This window comes from Desmodus rotundus, chromosome 3 (genome assembly GCF_022682495.2).
Source record: "Desmodus rotundus isolate HL8 chromosome 3, HLdesRot8A.1, whole genome shotgun sequence".
NCBI lineage: Eukaryota > Metazoa > Chordata > Mammalia > Chiroptera > Phyllostomidae > Desmodus > Desmodus rotundus.
In genome coordinates this window covers 93,602,884-93,625,961 of record NC_071389.1, presented here as the reverse complement: position 1 = coordinate 93,625,961, position 23,078 = coordinate 93,602,884, and the positions used below count along the sequence as shown (strand labels likewise).

At 38.5% G+C, this 23,078-nt stretch overlaps 1 protein-coding gene across 1 annotated transcript in view; it reads right to left on the bottom strand.

The window, feature by feature from the left end:
* Positions 1-1,479: 1,479 nt before the first annotated feature.
* The window catches only part of LOC139440759 (uncharacterized), a 111,523-nt gene continuing 89,924 nt past the window's right edge, over positions 1,480-23,078 (bottom strand). The window contains exon 2 of the mRNA XM_071220788.1: positions 1,480-3,329. Coding sequence (XP_071076889.1) covers positions 3,193-3,329 — 137 coding nt within the window. The 3' untranslated portion in view covers positions 1,480-3,192. The remainder of the gene's footprint in view (positions 3,330-23,078) is intronic.

The window sequence follows — 23,078 nt, the reverse complement described above, 5'->3', positions numbered from 1 at the left end:
TTTGGTGGAGTAGGGACCCCGCAGCTTGAGCGAGAGTCAGGACCACGTGGCTTTAGGGTGCTCCTTTTTGCCATGCAGCTTAGGAAGAAAAGGGATGAAAGGACTCTTGCTGGTGGGTCCTGAGAAGGTGCCACATGACTTTGGATTAACTGGAGATTGTGGCAACAACACAGCTGATGGTGCCGGGAGCCTGAATCACATACTTCTACTTCTTTTCCTGAGACACAGTACCACAGACTAGGGCAGAGGGAGAAGGAAGGACTGTCTATGTCTGTGGGTATTCTAAAGGACTTTAGTATTTTAATGAAGACATTAAGTCATTACTGTGAGTCTGTATAGCTTTTAAATAAATAATTCCTTTCCTTTTCACCAGTCTCTGGCACCGAGAGATGTCTTTCCCTGGCAGCAGGCTAGGTGAACCTAGTAGGTCAGGAGGCGGGGCGCCCAGAGAGGAAGGGGGGGTCCTTTTGGTAATAGTATATTGTTCACCCTCCACCTTGAGTCTGTTCTGTAACATTTTGACACCTGTGTGAGGGGGTGAGAACATGAGAAATACACTATGCAGAATACACCAACTGAAAAGGGGCCCTAAACATCATCTGGTCTAACACCTTTTTTCTATCTGCAGGAAAACAAAAGCTATTCAGTAAATTAGGGGAAAAGTCCTGATGACAGCCCAGATCTGCCCCTCTTTCTAATACAGTATTCCTTACCCTACCATATTCTTTCTCTTATACAAACATATATTATTTAAAATATGTTAAGAAACCTTCAGTCTTTAATACAATAAATACCCAGCTTCTTTCAAGGAGGGACCTACCATTAAGATGAAGCCTGCGGCAACTTTCTGGAGGCACTTTGTGGGCCTGATGCACTTCCCCTCAGTCCCAGCTTCACTGGGCCCATCTTGTAGTTGGTGTACTACATACCCCAAATCAGGAATCCCACAATAATACAGGCTTCTATTCACTGACCACCTACTATGTGTGCTAGACACTGAGCTCCATTGCTTTTAATCCTCATAAAAATTCTGCCGAGGACAGTTATTAGCCCCATTCTCTTATGAGGATTTTGTTAAAGGTTGCACTGTATTTCCCAAAAAGACATGTTGCATTCACAACTCCCCACTACTTCAGAGTGTAAAGTTACTTGGAAATAAGGCCAATGCCAATGTGATTAGTAAGGATGAGGTAATACTTGAGTAGGGTGGGCCCCAAATTCAATGCAACTGGTGTCCTCATGAGAATAGGAGATAGACACACAGGGAAAAGTTCACTATGTGGTGACAGAGGAAGGGATTGGAATGATGCACCTATAAACCAAAGAATGCCAAGAATTGTCAGCAAGCACCAGAAACTAGGAGAGAGAGAGAGAGCATGGCCTGGCCAACACCTTGATTTTAGACTTCTGGCTTTTACAACTGAATTTCTGTTCAATAAATTTGTGTTGCTTTGATCTACACAGTTTGCAGTATTAACTGTAAACATAAAGTGGCCCAGGTAGTCCATCAGCAAAACAGATTTATTCAGGGAAAAGAAAAAGAGTTGCAATCCAGTGAGTGCAGCCATGGTGAGCCATGTGCAGATAAGTCATTGTTCTTTTAAAGAAAGGAAAAGGGAGTTAAGGGGAGGGGCTGTTATAACCATAGAACTCTGTTGTAACAACAAGGTTTTTTCTGTAAGGCTTTCATGAATAATGTATTGGGTTGGCAAAAAATCTGTATAGTTTTTTTTCCATAAAATGAGACACATTTTTCTTTTTCACCAAAAACATTGTTGATTTGGATATTTTGAGTCTGTCAGCTATCTCCCATGTGGTACATTATTGATTGTTCTCAATTAATGTCTTGATTTGCTTGCTATCAACTTCAACTGGATTGCCCAACTGTGGAGCACATTTCAGTGATAAATATTCAGCATGAAGCTTCACAAAACACTTTTTAAAAGTTTTATTGTATTTTTTTATTACCATTTAACTCCTTTACCCTCCTCCCCTCTGCAATCACCATACTGTTGTCCATGTCCATGAAGTTTTTTTTTCCTTTTTGCCCAATCCCTCCATCCTCTAACCTCCCCTCACCAATAGCTGTCGTCTGCTGTCTATGATTCTGTCTCTATTTTCTTGTTAGTTCACTTTGTTCATTAGGTTCTACATATAAGTGAAATCATATGGTATTTGTCTTTCTCTGATTGGCTTATTTCACTTAACATAATATTCTTCGGGTCTATCCCTGTTGTCACAAAGGGTAAAATTTTCTTCTTTTCTATAGCTGAGTAGTATTCCATTTGTAAATGCCCCATAGTTCTTTTACCAACTCACCTAGTGATTGACATTTGGGCTGTTTCTATATCTTGGTGATTGTTAATAATGCTGCAATGAATATAGGAATGCTTATGTTCTTTTGAATTAGTGTTTTGGGTTTCTTCAGATATACAAGTATTCGCAGAAATGGGATAGCTGGGTCAAACGGCAGATCCATTTTTAATTTTTGAGGTATCTTCATATTGCTTTCCATAGTGGTTACACCAGTCTGCATTCCCACCAACAGTGCACAAGTGCTCCCTTTTCTCACATCTTCACCAGCACTTGTTGTTTGTTGATTGACTCATGATAGCCATTCTGACAGGTGTGAGGTGATATCTCACTGTGGTTTTAATTTGCATTAAATTAGATGGTTTGCATCATCTCTGATGATTAGTGATGTTGAGCATATTTTCATATATTTATTGGCTATCTGTATCTCCTCTATAGACACTTGCACAATACACTTTAGACACTTTCAATCAGTCACAGCACCTTCTCCTTACACTGCACAAATCTTTTTTGTGTTTCAGCTGCATTTTTACCTTTCTTGAAGTAATAAAGCATAAGATGCTGAAAATGTTGCTTATACTCTTCCATCTTCGATATTGAAATTGTTATACAAAAATTCACCAATTTTGACATTTTTTTAAATACATGCTGATATGACAGCTTTAACAATACAATCTAACAAAATTGTTTCAAATGAAGTTAAAGACAACTAAGCCCTACTAGAGCCATCTTATGGAAAAAACAAACTTTTGGGCCAACCCAATTGAATATGAGAACTCCTCCTACAGGCATTCCCGATTTCTGACTTGGTTAGAATCATTCTCATAATATTGACATTCCCCCCTTTTGATCAAGATCTTTCTCCGAAAGCAATAATGATCAACAGTCAGGTCTTTTGACTTCAGCAGCCTTTTGTCCCTCGATGTCAAGAAGGACTTCTTGGTGTTGTGTCTCATACTGTAGAAAAGGTGTATGGTCCAGAAACTGTTCATGTCCAGCTTCAACTTTGTTCAGAGCTTAGCAACAAAAAGAATACAAAACAAAATTAAAATCAACAGAACAAATTTACATTATACAACAATTCTAAATCAGGAGCTAAAACCTGAAAGAAGTGAAATAAGGAGTCATTACTATCTTGGACATCAGAACTCTTGATGACAGATATAAAAACTAGAGAGGTTTACCCATTTCACAAGAGATTGAGAAATGGGGGGCGAAGGGGGAGGCAGGGAAGCATCTTCCTTCCAAGAAAAAAAAGGTAAATAAAGCAACATTAAGAAATGATTATACTGGCCAGGTCCAGTTATTCTGGGGAAGTTGCCTCCTTCAGATACCACCTGCTTCAATTTTTTGGCAGCTGTAATTTCAGTCACCAGATTGTGCCATTCCAGTCAGGGTTTGATGCTATCATTTTGTGTGCCACATGAATCCAAGAGTATACTCCCTGGAGATCATCAACACAGGGGTTAATCCACAGTACCTGTAAGGGCCCTTCCAGCAAGGCTGGAAGGAATTTTTTCCAGTAAACAAAGTCTCCAGGTTTTAGAGTGTGGTATTTGGTGTTTCACCTTCTTGGAGCAGCGTTGTGAAAAGATTGTTCTACCCAAGCATTGTTATGTTCAAATGAAGCAATTAGGCCTTTAAAATATTGAAGTATGTCTTCCTTTGTCAACTGTAGATTGAAAGAAGCATGAGCCAAATGCATGGAAGGTCCTGTCATTATCCCAAAAGGTGGCAGTTTATGAATTCCCAAAGAGATGAATCAGATTTAGAATGACCAATAGCAAAACTTTCTTTCAAGATTTTTGGAGGTCTTTACAAATCTTGCCAATGGAGTCTTAATAGGAGGTGCACTGTGGATCCTGCCAATATCAGTCGAAGATGTTGCCCATAAATAGGATGGCAGCTGGTTCAATCAGGACAAATCAGTGCTTCCAAATTCAGCTACAGTGCCATTAGAAATGGAACAAATAAAACATATTGAAGGGTCATTTAGTTCACTTAATTGACCAGCTATTGTCAAATTTTAGTATTATTTCCCCCTTTTGGGAGAGAGAAATTCTGGCATGATATTTTATCAGTCTCAGCCTAATAACAAATAGGTGAAGAACTAAGAGAAGAGTGTATATCTCTTAAAGGCCTTAAAAAGTAGACTAAGTTGAGAGACAGAAATTGGTTATGGTTTATTTTAAATACCCATTATTTGACTGTTTTATTAATCTAAGGCAGGGTCTGCTTTCTCACAGTGGTGTTGAGCATTGAGAGTGTAACTCGAGTGTCAATAGGAGCAAAGAGAGATTCATTTCCTGGGTGGAAAAAGGTTTCTCCAAGAAGATTAAGGAGGGGAATTTGGAAAACTCTGTAGTTCTTCAGAGCCCCATTATTGGAGATTAGAACAATCTTGGGAAATTAGTTAAAAGACTGAGGTCACCTTTAAAAAGTGCTTAAATTTGTGACAATTTCTTTTCCAATCCCATGGCTCTTTGTAATAATAGCAGAAGCTAGAAGTCTTTTAGTTGTATACAAGCCTTCATTTTCCACAGTTTACAATAAAAGCTCTTAGAAGTCTTACTTCTAGTTGAATCATCTAGGGTATAGGCATGCTTATTTGCTTAATTAACCAAATGTAGTTTGGACATGGTTTCCCATTCCATTCTGGTCCCTTTAACTAAAAGGGAAAGGTCTCAGTTCAGCCCATTAAAAAACACAGAGTTAAAAGCTACCCAAGTGGAGTCAACTTCTGAAGGAAGGCCAGAATTTTCTTTAAAAAAATCTGAATTCAATTATAATAGTCATGAACAGATTCCTCAGATTTCAGCAAGTCTGAATTTTGTTCCAACAAACATGTTACCAAACTGGACTGGGAACTGATTTGGGTTCTTGTCTCCTGAAATAAAAGAATTTAGTTCAGGAATGCTGATAATGAAGATAAGATTTATTTCAGCTATGCAAAGGGTGGAAACTCTAGGAATTAGGACCAGAGAATCGGGCCTGAGCCCAGGAGTGTCCAGGTTGTTTATTGGAGTCATAGGGTGGGAGTAGGCTCTTACATTTTGTCATTTTGGCTGAGTTTCTATGGCTAAGGGGTGTTAACAAATGGCCACTGTTTTCTTCTCCCCACAGGTGTACCCTTGTCGTCTTTTTCTCCTTCTTTAAGCCCTATAAATACACTCAGTAAAAAATAGTTGTTTATCTTGTATTTCTCTTGTGATTTTCAGAACACGTGCCAATTGAAACTGCAAAGAGAATTATCAAAGTTCCCAGACTAGGGTGATTTAAACTATGTATTCTCTGGTTTGGGAGGAGAGGTATAAACCATTTGCTCTCAAGTGTCCTTGATTAGGACAGATGAAGTCTTGCCATTCACCAGCTGGCTTTCAGTTTCTCAAACTGTTTGCCCTTATTTAATTTTCTTGTCTCAGTTTCCCCATTCCACTTTCCCAGGAATTTTCCTAGCTTCTGACTCTGCTGTCATGAACAGGCTTTGGAAGAGCAATGGCAATTGCTCAGTGGAGGTCTCCCGTGAATTTTCTAGCATTTGGACAAAAACTAAAGGGTTTTTTTTTTTCCTTTTATAAATCCCTTTCAGGATGTCCCCATCAGGGAAGCTTCATCAAATGCTGAGCGTGGCCTTCACTAACTAGCATACAAACTGGTTGATATAAATCGGAAAACTCAGGCTGATAGGTTTGCCTAACTGTATGAAAACTCCTCAGCAAATCTGTCAGGATCCTCAGTTACCTTAGGAAATTCTTTAAATATGGCTTGTAAGTCAGCTTTGGTTCAAAGAACATGAAAGGCTTGAAGTATATTAGAATCCTCCAAAGGCTTAACTTTAATGGGGAAGTACTGATAGGTTCAGAGGAGGAGGAAGGAGTGAGAGAAAATTCAGATGGGCACAGCACCAGAGGCAACCAGAGTCAAAGAAGCCAAGAGTGGAGGGCAATCTGACCTAGGAGGTAGAGCTTGAGACAAAGGAATTGAGGAAAAATGAGCATTATGGCTCTAGGGACAGAGCCTGAGGCAAAAGATTAATGGGAGGAGAGCAAGGTGGGTTTCAGAGGTGGAATCTGAGAAGGGAGTTGGGGTTGGGAGGGTACCTTGTTACCAGAGATAAGGAACACAAGCCTTCAAAAGCAGTCTTCTCTCTCTTTAAAAGTTTGTTAGCCTGTTAATTCTAAAACTTCATTTTGCAAAGAGGCAACTTCAGATAACTGGTAATTTTTGGTAGCCTTGAAATAACACTTAAAATCAGCATTCCATTTAGTTTTGGCAATCCCAGAGCTATGATTGTCTAATTCACTTAAGAAAATTAAGTTAGGGGATCTCAAAGGCTCGCCATAGTGATCATTAATGTTCCAAATTACTTCAGGTCAGATCACTTCATTAGTTAAAAATGTGCATGAGATGGACAGTAATATTTAAACATAAATTCAGCCAAGGTCCCAATAGGAGGTTGCCATGAAAATATTTAGATCACTGAAATCCCATTTTTTTAGAGGCTTTCCTCTAGAACAGGGGCCCAAAACAGTTTAAAACAGCTCAGCAACCTGTAGGCTTAGTACCAGCCAGTGTTACTTAGAACAGTCAGATCCCAGAGAGGTCAGACCAACAGCTGAACAACCAGTTCTAGTAGACACAACCTGTTGTCAAAAGAGTTAGGCCAGAGGCTGAAACACATTTCAGTGGGGTAGTCTGGTTCAAGACAGAATCAGACCCAAGGTTTGTACTGTTTCTGTGAAAACAACCTGCTTCCAGGTAGAATCAGGTTACAGCTAACACAGTACCTAAGCAGTGTGATCTGCTAGGGAGGCAGGCTAAAGAGCTGAACAAAGACTCAGAAACAAACAAGGCCTTTTAACAAAAGAAGGAAGGAAGGAAGGAGAAAAGAAAAGAAGAAAAGAAAAGAAAAGAAAAGAAAAGAAAAGAAAAGAAAAGAAAAGAAAAGAAAAGAAAAGAAAAGAAAAGAAAAAGAAAAGAAAAGAAAAACCTCTGAACAGTTCCCATATAAACCCTAGACGTCTTCAGAACACAAAAGCAGAAGCTCGGATCCAGAAGATTTAGCCTCAGTCTCTGAGTTGGGAAGAACACAAGGAGCTTAAATGGTTCTGTGGGAACTGACACTGGTTTGCTCACTAAGCCCCAGAGCTATGGAGTATCCTCTGGATCCTGGACAAGGCCCCAGATATGTCAACCATAAACAAAAAGTCAGCAAGGTATTTCTTCATCATGAGCATTTATTCAGGGGAAAAAGAAAGGATTGCAGTCTTTCATGCACAGCCAAATGTGGTAAGCCACTGCTAGTCCCTGAGACAAAAAAGAAGGAAGTTCTTTAAAGAGGGTGAGAGGAAGGTGAGAGGAAGTTAAGGGGAGGGGCTGTTATACCCACAGAGCTCCATTATAACCCTAGAATTCTTCCTGTAGGATTTTCATGACCAACAGAGTGTGAGAGCCCCTCCCATAGGCCTTCCTGATTCCTATCTTGGTTAAGGTCTTTTTCATAAATTTTGACAGTGGTTAATTTCTTATGACAGCCCTAGGAAACTAACACAGATACTGAGGCTCATTAAGGAGAAAGCATGCCCAATCCACTCAGCCAGGGTTCAAATTGAAGTCATCCTTATTCCAAAATGTCATGTTTCTTCTCTACTCCACATTTCCCATCAAAGCCCAGATCAGTGGTGGAAACAGCATGACGGTACATCCCCAACCACTACTAAGCTAGCAAAGACACGGGGGAGGAGGGAAGGAGTAGACTGGTCTTCCAGGAGAGTGTTCCTTCATTCCTTAGCTTGGCAGTTATGCAGGCTGGCTTGCTCAGAGCAATAACTATCATGTAGAATTACTGCAACTCCATAAGTCAGCTAAGAAATATTTATTCTAAGAATACAAATTTGGTTAGAAAAGGATTAATAATAATAGTAATAATCTGGTGAAAAACTTTGCAAACATTATCTTGTTTATGAATTGTGAGGCAGACAGAATAATGTTATAATGTCCAACTAACACTGCTCCTTGCCACTGTTCTCATATGAGGACCTGGAGGCTCAGAGAGTGTGAGTGGCTTTCTTAAAAATATGCATCAGAGAAGTGGGAATCTGAGTTTAAATTCTATCGACTGACTCTATACCAAGTGGTACCCTGATATAAAGCCATGGGAAGGGCTGAGCTCAGGAGACATCTCCATAGGGTACAATGGGTCACTTGTATAAGGACTCCCAGACTAAGGTCTCACTCTCAGCTTCTGGGGAAGACACATTCATTCTTGTAGACTTTGGGCTCAAGAATAATTATTAAGCAGAATGACCATAAGAAAGTGAATATGGCAAATTATGAAATTGCCTAGGAAGATCCTATATTGCAGGGAAGAGAGCAATGTGTAGAAACCGCAGTAGCAAAGTAGAAAGGAAACAAAATTGGTGTCCTCATCCCCACTGTTAGTACATGTATATTCAAAAATAACTAGTGCATTAAAGTCTTCTCCTTTCAAAATATCTGTTGTTTGTTGCTTAGTACCAAGTGCCCCAATCTTCTCTTTTCCCCTCCCCCTTCCTATTTCTATAAATCTTCAAGTTATGTCAACAGACGACATGTGGATAAAAGTAGTGGTGGGCTTGGGAGGAAAGTGCCATGGGCATGCTGACCAGCACGGATGGAATAAAACCTATGAGTGAAGGGGAGCAGCATCCTTATGGACTGGCACTTTATGTCCCCTTTCAGTGTGTCAGTAAGTTGTTCCCAAAGTCTTTGTCAAAAATTCATGATATTTTATTAAATATGCTTTATTTCATGCTTATGCTCTCTTGTTTTTCACAGTGAATCCATATAAATCTAACGAAAATTTTATCTAAGGGTTTCTTCCAAAACCTTGATCAGGGAACATAAATATTTCCACATTCAAAAAAGAAAATGTAAAAGATTCTGGAAATTTCTTCTGATGAGTTGATTTTCCACCATCTGTTGTACTCTCTCTCAGCCTTATTTTTTGTTTTTTTCAGACATCACAAAGCAGAAAAGAAACTTATATAGAGTTATTCAGGAGGGAACATCCACCCACTCACTGAAGGTTGTAAGGGGGAGTGTGGTTAGTCATTTCACAGAGAGAAACCTCTCTCTGGGGGTAGTAGAGAGAGAAGAGGTTGGATTCTTTGCTCACCTGAGACTGACAAAATAAAATTAGAGAATTGGGGTCCATAAGGCCAAGAGGGAAAGAGAAATAATGAAAGAACAGCCACATGGAATATACTACCAAGCTGTATCATTCACAACCCACTGCCCTCTCTCCATGCTCCTGGAAACCTGGATCTCAGGAATTTTATTTGGGATAGCAATAGGAAAAAGAGAGGGTTCTAGGAAGAACTGTTACAACCAAGTAGGAATCTTGCATTTCTGACCTCAAACCTTTGTAGAAAACGAATGAAATTTCTCTCTATAACTGGACTCAATTTCTCTTTGAGTATCAATTTCATGTGTTGGCAGAAGCTCGTTTTGAGCCAAGTCAGGCCCTCCAAAACCACTATACACCCAGGATTGTATTCAAGTAAAAAGCCAAGCTCGCTTTCCACAGCCCTGAACTACCTCTGAGCCACTCTCCGTGTACAGGAAATCCTTCTCATGGCAACACCAAGAAACCCTGTAAGCTGTCTTGGGTCATCTTCCCACACACGCCATTTCTATTTTTGCTTTCTTGGTAATTCCCTTTTACCCTATGGCCATATCCTCAACCCCCACCTCACTGCTACTGTACAAGTCACCTAGGGCTTCTGAGGAAAGCTATTCAAAGCACTAATGGCAGTGAAAACCGCATGCCAGTGTTGTTCTTGCATCCTGCAAGGAAAAGGAAATATCCTGAATTGCTGTTAGCCTATTTGATTTGTTTGTCTTCTTTCACGTTCCCCTCCCCATGTCCCCCTTCCTTCTTTCACGTTACTTCACGTCTTCAAAGGATCAATTAAAAATAAGAGTCTTGGCACAAAATGAAAGTGAAATGCCATTTTTGGTCCATATTATTTTGTCCAATTCTATTTACTACAATATTGATAAATACACACACATACATACCCATCAGTTTGCAGTGTTGGACATGCTACAGAACCACAGGTGCTCTCATTCACTACTTGGTAGAAATGTAAATGTTATACAGTCATTGTGGTGAGTAATTTGGCAATAGGCAATAAAAAATCTTATACATTTTGAACACCCATCCATTCTACTTGGAAGAAATTTTATTACATCTTGAAATGACATGTACACCCAAAAATGTATGTGTGCAATATTTATTAAACTTGCTTATTATAGATTAATATTTAACCACAAGAAAAATGTCAGATAATTGGAAAGTTCATAATATAAAATAATATTGATAACATTTTAGTAAAAACATATTTATGTTATATAATATGAATAATTTTAAAAAGACTCAAAAAAACCCTAAAAGCTGAAATGTTAATATTAATGTTCCTAGAGTATGGGCAACTTAAACTTTTTTCTTTTTTCCTAAAGTGTTCACAATGTATTTTCTGTATCTATATTATTTATAATTAGAACTTTTAAAAGAAATTCACTAGATGGTCAGTGAAACTTACAATAATTTTGAGTATTTTGAACTCTCAACATTTTCTATACAACAGAAAGCCCAATAAAACACAACACAGTGCCCAGCACTAAGGGCTTTATACAAACTTGAAGAATGAACTTCACAGCAATGAAAAATATTTGTGTTTTACACACCTGCCCTAAATTGGAAGCTAAAGATAACAGCTCCTGCTGAATTCAAAATGAGTTCACATACAAAAAAAAACCCTCTGAAAAGAAAAACATAACAAATCAACATACTGTTTTAGTAAACATTAAATTCACTTTCTAGTTGATTGTTCAATCCCTTCTTATTATTTTGCCTTTAAAATGAATCATTAAATTAATGATCACATGAACCATACAGATTCTTCTGATCATTGGGAACACTGAAATTCAAGAATGTAGATACTGCACAAACCTGACACCTGTGAAGTTAGAGTAAAAGGACAAATGACAGAATGGTTAAACAAAAGGAGGTAAAGCCATGTAATATAAAAAATAGAGGCATGTATTGAAGAAGATACAAGAAATATTGTACACAGGACGATGATGCCTCAGTCCCCTTCAAAGTGGGTAACTTGGGACCTCACACAGTCTTCCCAGCATCTCTTCCACTGTTCAAAAGGCTCTGCAATATCCTTTATTGGAATCGCCATCAGCTGTCCCTGCCTGCCCCGTCGTATTTTCCTGAATCTCATCAACCATCTGAAATCTCTCCCCTTTCAAGGGTGGTTTTAGTTTGGGGAAAAGCCAGAAGTCACAGGGCACAAAATCTGGCTCATTGGTAGTGGTTTGAATCGAGTCATTAGCAACTGTAGCACAGTGTTCCTTCTGCTCTGGTAGCAGAGGAGCCAAGAAACAAATTTTGCCATGACATGTCTCATGCCAAGATCCTGCGTCAAAATCTCAGAGACAGTAGTTTTTGGAATCCCCAGATCAGCTTCTAGTTCTCCCACTGCCACTCACCAGTCTTTGTTGATTGCAGCCCGTACACGTTCAACATTCTCAGGTGTTCTGCTTGTTGCAGGCCTTCCAGAACATGGATCACTTTCAACAGATTCTCAACCATCTTTGAAACATTTGTGCCATGCTTTTATTTGTGCTGCACTCATTGCATCATCCCTGAAAGCCTTCTGAAGAATCTGATTAGTTTCCACAGAGGAATGTTCAAGCTTAATGCAATATTTGATGCATATTCGTTGCTCTACTTGCTCCGTCATTTTGAATGTGAGGGCCACACAGTAAATATCACCCAATGGCACCTACCACCCCCATTGACTAGTACAATGAACTGGTCATTGTTCACACATGCACATTGCAGCCCACTCTCCTCAGCTGTCAGGTTACATCAATGTCATGCAAACCATTCTCGTTATATTAAAAATGGTTGGACTTTTTCCAGACAGACCTAATATATGTGTGTGTGTATACATATGTAATTGACCTTTGAACAATGTGATGTTTATGGATCCTGATCCCTCATACAGTCAAAAATCGATGTGTAACTTTTGACTTCTCCAAAATTTACTAATAGCCTACTGTTGATCAGAACCCTTGATGATCTCACAAGCATATTTTGTGTTATCTGTATTATGTACTGTATTTCTACAATAAAATGGCTAGAAAAAATGTTGAGAAAGTCATAGGAAGAAAATATATTTACAGTACTGTATATGTGTTATTCAATAGTGAACTGTAGAGTATATACTATAAAGAGTCTTAAAAAATTATAGTTGGAAATTCTCTTAGTAAAGAATAGGAAGTTCTTACTATATTAATATTAATTTTTGTTTTTTAAATATTTTATTTATTTTTAGAAAGAAGGGGAAGGCAGGGAGAAAGAGAGGGAGAGAAACATCAATGTGTGGTTGCATCCTGTGCACCCCCTACTGGGGACCTGGCCCGCAACCCAGGTATGTTCCCTGACTGGGAAGTGAACCAGTGACCCTTTGGTTCAAAGGCAGGCACTCAATCCACTGAGCTACACCAGCCAGGGCTAATATTAATTTTTGAAACAACATATTCCACAGAAATGAAAAACTATTTGATGTTGAAAAATGGAAACATCTGATTAAAAGAATACATTTATTTGACTTGAGGAGTTCATTTCATTTTTGGTTTGATTTATGGTATTTCAGTATATTAATTTTAAAATTTTAATTAAATAAAAAGACATATAAACATTCTCCTTTGGGATAAATTGTCCTTTAGTCAGAGACAGAAACTGTGTGCATAAACCCTGAAGCTTTTATTATGGTTGGTGATTAAACATCCCTAAAATGGCAATTCATTCAATGTAGCAAAAATATCTCTTTTTTTCTGGAAATATCAAGAAAAGTAACCACCATCTTTGGCCTGCTGGTACAGTGCCTAGAGAATTAAAGTCTATGTCCAAAATCCATCTGAATATCTAGGGGGCATAGGGTATAGTCCTTGACCACTCTGGACCTTGGGACCCTCATCTTTCAGATGGGAATACAAATAGTACCCCATGGTCTTCTCAGTATTGTGGATAGACCAAAACCAGACAATGGGCAATGTAGGGTCAGCAGCTAATGATGACCAGAATTTAAGTAAAGAGCATTTAGGACAAATGATATTGTAAATGTCATGGGCTGTTTCCCTCATTCAAAGTCAACTCTTGATCAAAGTCACAGCTTGGCATTAGAGGGAACCAGGCTGATGCAAAACTACTTCTTGGTTATGAGATATCAGCTGCAGGTTATTTCTTAGAACTCCCATGGTACTTTCCATAAAGTTAAGGAACTTATTCCACACTTCCCCCATTTTTATTTCTACTGAAGATAGCCTTCTCCACCCTCTGGCCTCCGAAACACTGACTCCCATGTCTCTCTGACTGATTAACAGTCTCTATCCTCAGGAGCAACCATTGATAAAAATCTGCCCATGTCCTCAGGGAATTTCATTTTTATTGTTCAAGTTTCCCTCACTGGCCCCACATTAATTCCACTGAATTTTTGTTTAGTTGGTAGAGTGAAACTCAATACATACTTTATCTTCTCTTACATATGTAAAGGTTTGTTGATACTCTTAAGGGCAGTTTTCTGAATTGAATTGATTAATAGGGCCCTCCTTGGAAGAGGGATTGGTAAATGGGAGCCATGTTAAATTTATTTAAATATTTTAAATTTGTTTTTGTCTTTCATATTTTGCTCCTCAGAATCATATGAAATTTAGTTAAAATCATCCATACTCTCATTTTATATTGAGAAATCAGGCCCAGAGAGATTAAAGTGGCTCATATTTAGAAGTTAAATGACAATTTACTATCAGAGCCAGGGCCAAAATCAAAGTCTTCAAGTGAGAACTTCTCGCCTCCACCACAGTCTCTTAGATCACATCTGAGACGAGTGACACAACTTCCTCTCCCTGGAAGTATTTGCTTTCTACATTGCCAAGGCTCTTGAGGTTCTTGACTAACTACTGCTGCCCAGAAGAGGAAGTGAAGTAACTCAGTAAGCAGACCCACTCAGCTAAGGATTTTACAGTATAAAAGGGTCTCAGTGGGAGGAACTTCCCTATGTACCTTAAATTATCCCTGTCATTTCAGCATCCAACTCAGGAATCACATTCACTGCTTTGGACAATATAATGAATGATGACTTATAACTGTTTGTAATTTTTAGAGCCATCCATTGAACTCTCCCAGTCAATCTTACAGTCCCATTTTTTCCTATTTCTCTGTGGTCTTTGACCAAGAGTTTTATTTTTTTTTAATTTTTATTGTTATTCAATTACAGTTGTCTGCCTTTTCTCCTGATCCCTCCACCCCACCACAGCTGAACCCACCTCCCTCCCCCACCCCCACCCTCCCCCTTGATTTGGTCCATGTGTCCTTTATAGTAGTTCCTGTAATCCCCTCTTCCCACTGTCCCCACCCCACTCCCCCCTGGCTATTGTTAGATTGTTCTTAACTTCAATATCTCTGGTTATATTTTGTTTGCTTTTTTCTTCTATTCATTATGTTCCAGTTAAAGGTGAGATCATATGGTATTTGTCCCTCACCGCCTGGCTTATTTCACTTAGCATAACACTCTCCAGTTCCATCCATGCTGTTGCAAAGGGTAGAAGCTCCTTCTTTCTCTCTGCTGCGTAGAATTCCATTGTGTAAATATACCATAGTTTTTGGATCCACTCGTTTGCTGATGGGCACTTAGGTTGCTTCCAGTACTTGGCTATTGTAAATTGTGCTGCCATGAACATTGGGGTTCAGAGGTTCTTTTGGATTGGTGTTTCAGGGTTCTTAGGGTATAATCCCAGCAGCGGAATTGCTGGGTCAAAGGGAAGTTCCATTTTTAGTTCTGAGGAAATTCCATACTGTTTTCTACAGTGGCCTCACCAGTCTGCATTCCCACCAACAGTGCACTAGGGTTCCCTTTTCTCCGCATCCTCTCCAACATTTGTTTGTGGATTTGTTTATGTTGGCCACTCTGACTGGTGTGAGATGGTACCTCACTGAGGTTTTCATTTGCATCTCTCTGATGGCTAGTGATGCTGAGCATCTTTTCATATGTCTCTGGGCCCTCTGAATGTCTACCTTGGAGAAGTGTTTGTTGAAGTCCTTTGCCCATTTTTTAATTGGGTTGTTTGTCTTCCTGGAGTGGAGTCATGTGAGTTCTTTATATATTTTGGAGATCAGGCCCTTGTCTGAGGTATCATTAGCAAATATGTTTTCCCATACTGTTGGTTCTCTTTGTAATTTGGTGCAGTTTCTTTAGCCCTGCAGAAGCTTTTTATTTTGATGAGGTCCCATTTGTTTATTCTTTCCTTTATATCCCTTGCTTTAGGGGACATGTCTGTGAGGATGTTGCTGCATGGAATGTCTGAGATTTTCCTGCCAATGTTTTTCTCAAATAAAGTACCTAGGAATAAACCTAACCAAGGAGGTAAAAAACATGTACTCAGAAAACTACACAACACTGAGGAAAGAAATTAAGGAAGACACAAACAAATGGAAGCATGTACCATGCTCATGGATTGGAAGAATTAACATCATCTAAATGGCCATACTACCCAAAGCAATTTATAGATTCAATGCAATCCCTATTAAAGTACCCATGACACATTTCACAGATATAGAAGAAACATTTCAGAAATTTATATGGAACCATAAACGACCCCAAATAGCTGCAGCAATTTTGAGAAAGAAGAACAAAGCAGGAGGGATAACAGTACCTGATATCAAACTGTATTACAAGGCCACTGTAATCAAAACAGCCTGGTACTGGCATAAAAACAGGCACATAGACCAATGGAACATAACAGAGAGCTCAGAAATAAACCCAAGTCTCTATGGCCAATTAATATTTGACAAAGGAGGCATGAGCATAAAATGGAGCAAAAACAGCCTCTTCAACAGATGGTGTTGGGAGATCTGGACAGCTATGTGCAAAAAAATGAAACTCGATCACCAACTTACGCCATACACAAAAATAAACTCAAGATGGATAAAAGACTTAAATATAAGTTGTAACACCATAAAAGTCCTTGAGGAAAACATTGACCAAGAGTTTTAAAAATAATATTAGACACAGACCAGCTACTCTTAACCATGACACAAGTTCTAAAAACTGTGCTTTCCAGAATACGGACTTGGGAGGGGACAATTTGGCCTAAGTAGAAGTAGATGAGCTGCACTGACTCCTGACACTGGATCTAGGGCTAGCACATCCCTGAATAATAAACACAGGCATCCTCTGAAATGCAGCTAAATACAATATTGTTTCTGTGGGCCCTTTACATATAAAATCTTAAGAATTCATTTCACAAATGTATTGCTATAATGGCAAAATCCGGATTGTATTTATTATTACATGCTAACTGATATTATACTTATTTTTTTCTTCTAATTTTTTCTATTTTTAACTACACTTTATATCCAATATTATTTTTTATTGGTTTCAGGTGTACAACACAGTGATTAGATAACCATATACTTTACAAAGTGCCCCCCTCCGGATATTTCCAGTATCCACCTGGCGCCATGCATAGTTACTACGATATTATTGACTATATTTCCTATACCATACTTTACACCCCTGGGACTATTTTGTAACTATCAATTTGTACTTCTTAATCCCTTCAACTTGTTTACCCAGTCCCCCAACACTCTTCCCCACTGGAAACCATCAGTCTGTTCTTTATATCTATGAGTCTGTTTCAATTTGTATGTTCATTTATTTTGTTCTTTAGATTCCACAAATAAGTGAAATCATATGGTATTTGTCTTTCTCTGACTAACTTATTTCACTGAGCATAGGGTTCCCCAAACCGCAGGCCATGGCCTTTTAGGAACCCAGCCAAGCCATAAGCAAAGCTTGCCTGAGCTCTGCCTCCTTCACCTCCCACTCCATCTATGGGTCCCTGGTGCCAAAAAGGTTGGGGACCACTGACTTAGCATACTACCCTATGGTCCATTTATGCTGTTGCAAATGGTAAGATTTCATTCTTTTTGCGGCTGAGTAATATTTCATTGCATATATGTACCATAGCTTTTTTATCCATTTGTCCAGTGATAGGCACTTGGATTGCTTTCATATCTTGGCTGTTGCAAATTATGTTGAAATGAGGGTGGGGGTGCACACATTCTTCCAAATCAGTGTTTTGGAACATTTAGATATGTACCCAGAATTATGTCACTGGGTCATAAGGCAGTTCCATTTTTTATTTTTTTAGGACCCTTCATACTGTTTTCCATAGTAGTTGTACAAATATGCACTCCCACCAACCATGAGGGCTCCCTTTTCTCCACATCTTTGCCAACATTTGATGTTTATAGATTTATTGATGTCAGTCATTCTGACAGGTGTGAGGTGGTATCTCCTTGTGGTTTTTATTTACATTTCTCTAATGATTAGTGATGTTGAGCATCTTTGCATATGTCTGTTGGCCATCTGTATGTCTTCTTTGGAGAAGTATCTATTCAGGGTCTCTGCCCATTTTTTAATTGAATTATTTGGGTTTTTTGGTGTTCAGTTGTTATGAGTTCTTTATAAATTTTGGTTATTAAAGCCTTACAGATATGGTATTGGCAAATATCTTCTTCCATTAAGCAGACTGTCCTTTTTTGTTGATAATTTCTTTTTTTTTATTGTTGTTCAATTACAGTTGTATGCCTTTCTTTGTTGTGCAAACCTTTTTTAGTTTGATGTAGCCTTATTTGTTTGTGTTTTCTTTTGTTTTCCTTGCCCAAGAAGATGTATCAGAAAAAATATTTCTAGAGAAATATTAGAGATTTTATTGCCTTTGTTTTACTCTAGGGGTCTTATGATTTTGAGGCTTACATTTAAGTCTTTAATCCATTTAGAGTTTATGGTGTAAAAAAGTTGTCTAGTTTCATTTTTTGCATGTATGTCCAATTTTCTCAGCACCATTTATTGAATAGACTCTATTGATGCCATTGTATAGCCTTGCCTCTTTTGTCGAATATTAATAGACCATATAGACATGGTTTTATTTGGGGGCAATCTATTCTGATCCATTGATTTATATATCTGTTTTTATTGTGTTGCCTACTATGGCCTTGCATATTTTGATATTAGGTAGTGTGATTCCTCCAACTTTGTTCCTCCAACTTCAAGATTGCTGTGATTGTTTGGAGTCTTTTGTTTGCTCCACATAATTTTTACATGATTTGTTCTAGTTCCATGAAATACACCACTGATATTTTGATAGGAATTCCATTGAATCTATAGATTATTTTGGGTAGTATATACATATTAGTAATGTTAATTCTTTTGATCCATGATCACAAAATATGCTTCTATTTATTTTTTATCTTTTTTAATTTCTTTCTGCAGTATTTTATAATTTTTGTAATACAGGTTTTTCACCTCCTTGGTTAAATTTATTTCTAGGTATTTTTTGATGCAATTTAAATGGGATTGTCTTCTTAGTTACCTTTTCTGGTAGTTCATTATTGATGCATAAAAATGGAACAGATTTTTTAATATTTCTTTTGTATCCTGCTATTTTACTGAATTTATTTATCATTCCTTGTAGTTTTGGGGTGAAATATGTAGGTGAAATATTCTATATATATGGTATCATGACATCTATAAATAATGACAGTTTTACTTCTTTCATTACAATTTGGATGTCTTTTTTTTTTCTTCTCTAATTGATGAGTCTGGGACTTCCACTATTGTATTGAATAAGAGTGGTAAAAAGTGGACAGACTGTCATGTTTCTGATCTTCAGGGAAACATTTTTAATTTCTCACTGTTGAGTAGGATATTAGCTGTGAGTTTGTCTTACATGGCCTTTATTATGTTGCAGCGTGTCCCCTCTATTCCCAATTTTCTGAGAGTTTTCATCATAAATAGGTGCTGGATCTTGTTAAATGCTTTTTCTGCATTTATATCAGAGGTCCCCAATCCCTAGGCCACAGACACATACTGGTCTATGGCCTTTTAGGAACTGGGTGGCACACCTGGAGTTGAGTGGTGGGCAAGCAAGTGAAGCTTCATCTGTATTTGTAGCCACTCCCCATCACTCACATTACTGCCTGAGCTCCACCTTCTGTCATATCAGTGGCAGATATTATATTATATTCTCATATGAGTGCAAATTGTACTGTGAGCTGCACATGCATCGGATCTTGGTTGTACACTCCTTATGAGAATCTAATGCCTGATGATGTGAGGTGAAGCTGAGGCCATGATGCTAGCACTGGGGAGTGACTGCAAATACAGATGATCATTAGCAGAGAGGTTTGATTGCACAAAGACCATAGTAAATAAATTGCTTGCCAACTCATATCAAAACCCTATTTTTAAAAATACTTATTTATTTTTAGAGAGGGGAAGGGAGGGAGAAAAGGAGGGAGAGAGACATCAATGTGTGGTTGCCTCTTGCATGCCCCCTACTGGGGACTTGGCTCACAACCCAGGAATGTGCCCTAGACTGGGAATCAAATCAGTGACCTTTGGTTCTCAGGTGAGCACTCAATCCACTGAGCCACACCAACCAGGGCTCAAAACCTTATCAGTGAGTTGCAAGTGACAATTAAGCTGCATCTAGTGGCAGGCTATAAAGCCATATGCCCCTGACCCCTAGTCCGTGGAAAAATTGTCTTCCACAAAACCAGTCCCTGATACCTAAAAGGCTGGGAACCACTGATCTATACAATCATAGAATGTTTATTTTTTATTGTGTCTATGTGGTGCCTCATGTTAATTGATTTGTAAATATTGTACCAACCTTGCCTTGCAAGAATAAATCCCACTTGACCACAGTGCATGGTTTTTTCAACATATTGTGGAATTTGGTCTGCTAATATTTTCTTGAGGATTTTAGTGTCTATGTTCATCAGGGATATTGTTCTATAATTTTCTTTCTTTGAACTGTCTTTACCTGGTTTTGAAATTAGAATAATGTTGACCTCATAACATGAAGTAGGGAGTCTACACCCTCTTGAGTTTTTTGGAATAGTTTGAGAAGAATAGGTGTTAGTTCTTCTTTGAGTGTTTGGTAAAATTAATCTGTGAATCCATACATTCCAGGACTTTTTTTGTTGGGAGTTTTTTTTAATTATTCTTTTGATTTCATTAGTTGTAATAAATCTGTTCAGAATTTCAGATTCTTCCTAGTTCAGTCTTGGAAGGTGTAATGCTTCTAGGAATTTATCCATTTCTTCCAAGTTTTCAAATTTATTGGCATATAGTTGTTTGTAGTATTATTTATAATTCTTTGTATTTCTGTGGTGTCAGTTGTTACTTCTCTTACATTTATAACTTTATTTATTTGGTATCTCTATTTATTCATGAGTCTGCTTAAACTTTTATCAATCTTGCTTATCTTTTCAAAGAATCAGCTCTTAGTTTTATTGATTTTTTTGGTATTTTTTATTCTATTTCATTCATTTGTTTATTTCCACACTGATTCCTATTATTTCCTTCCTTCTACTTACTTTGGACTTTGTTTTGTTCTTCTTTTTCTAGTTCCTTTAGGTGCAAGATAAGATTGTTTGTTTGAGATTTTTCTTGTGTTTGAGGTAGTCCTGTAAGGGTATGAATTTCCTCTTAGGACTGCTTTTGCAGTCCCACAGATTTTCAGTTGTTGTATTTGACTTTTCATTTATTTGAGGTACCTTTAGATTTCTTCCTTGATCACATTGTTAACCCATTCATTCTTTTTTTTTGTAATATATTTATTGATTATGCTATTACAGTTGCCCCATTTCCCCCCCCACTCCACTCCATCCTGCCCACCCTCCTCCCTCCCACATTCTCCCCCTATAGTTCATGTCCATAGGTCATACTTATAAGTTTTTTGGATTCTACATTTCCTACACTATTTTTACCCTCCCCTGTCTATTTTCCACCTATCATCTATGCTACTTATTCTCTGTACCTTCCCCCCCTCTCCCCCTCCCACTCCCTTAATGACAACCCTCATGTTCTAGTTGTTTGCCTAGTTTGCCCTTGTTTTTGTTTTATGTGTGGCCGTTAATAACTGTGAGTTTGCTGTCATTTTTACTGTTCCAATTTTTGATCTTCTATTTCTTAGGTAACTCCCTTTAACATTTCATAGAATAAGGGCTTGGTGATGATGAACTTCTTTAACTTGACCTTATCTGAGAAGCACTTTATCTGCCCTTCCATTCTAAGTGATAGCTTTGCTGGATACAGTAATCTTGGATGTAGGTCCTTGCATTTAATCTTGGGTAATGTAATTATGATGTGCCTTGGCGTGTTCCTCCTTGGGTCCAGCTTCTTTGGGACTCTCTGAGCTTCCTGGACTTCCCGGAAGTCAATTTCCTTTGCCAGATTACAGAAGTTCTCCTTCATTATTTGTTCAAATAAGTTTTCAATTTTTTGTTCTTCCTCTTCTCCTTCTGGCACCCCTATAATTCGGATGTTGGAACATTTCAAGGCGTCCGGGAGGTTCCTGAGCCTCTCCTCATTTTTCCAAGTTCTTGTTTCTTCATTCTTTTCTGGTTGGATGTTTGTTTCTTCCTTCTGGTCCACACCGTTGATTTGAGTCCCAGTTTCCTTCTCATCACTGTTGGTTCCCTGTACATTTTCCTTTATTTCTCTTAGCATAGGCTTCATTTTTTCATCTGTTTTTCGAATAGATTCAACCAAGTCTGTGAGCATATTGATAACCAGTGCTTTGAACTGTGCATCCGATAGGTTGGCTATCTCTTCCTCGCTTAGTTGTATTTTTTCTGGAGCTTTGAAGTGTTCTGTCATTTGGGCCTTTTTTTTTTTTTTTTGTCTTGGTCTGGACTCAGAGTGGCGGAGAACGGGACAGGCAGAGCAGCGGGTAGCATCCTGTGGCACCACATTCGCCCACAGATAAACTGGACTAACGGCAGGGAGCGAAGCAGACCGAGTAACCCAGGGCTCCAGCGCGGGGAAATAAAGCCTCAAACCTCTGATAGAAACCGCCCGTGGGGGTTGGGGCGGCAGCAGGAGAGACTACCAGCCTCACAGGAGAGGTTGTTGGAGAGACCCACAGGGGCCTAGAGTGTGCACAGGCCCACTTACTCGGGAACCAGCACCAGAGTGGCCCAGTTTGATTGTGGGTAGCCAAGTGAAAGATTGATATCCGGAGGAGAGTGAGGCGGGCGCCATTGCTCCCACTCGGCCCCTCCCCCACATACAGCGTCACAGCGCTGCGAACCCATTCATTCTTTAGAAACATAGTATTTAGCCTCAATGTGTTTGTGTTTTTTAGTTTATTTCTTATAATTGATTTCAAACTTCTTAAATATATTGATTCTTATTTTGTGTTCTAATATATGGCCAATCCTGAAAAATGTTCCATGTGCACTTGAAAAGAATATATATTCTTCTGCTTGTGGGTGAAATGTTCTGAAGATATCAATTAAATCCATTTGTTTTAGTGTGACATTTATGGCTGCTGTTTCCTTGTTATTTTTCTGTCTGGACAATCTATTCATGATGTCGATGGGGTGTTAAAATCCCCTACTTTGACTGCATTACTGTTGATCTCTCCCTTTATTTCCATCAAAATTTGTTTTATAGATTTAGGTACTCTTATGTTGGGTGCATACATTTTTACAAGGTATACCCTGTTATTGGATTGATCCCTTTATCATTATATAATGTCACCCTTTGTCTCTTATTATAGCCTTTGTTTTAAAGTCTATTTTGTCTGATAAAATATTGCTGATAAAAGGGCTGATACTCCAGCCCTTT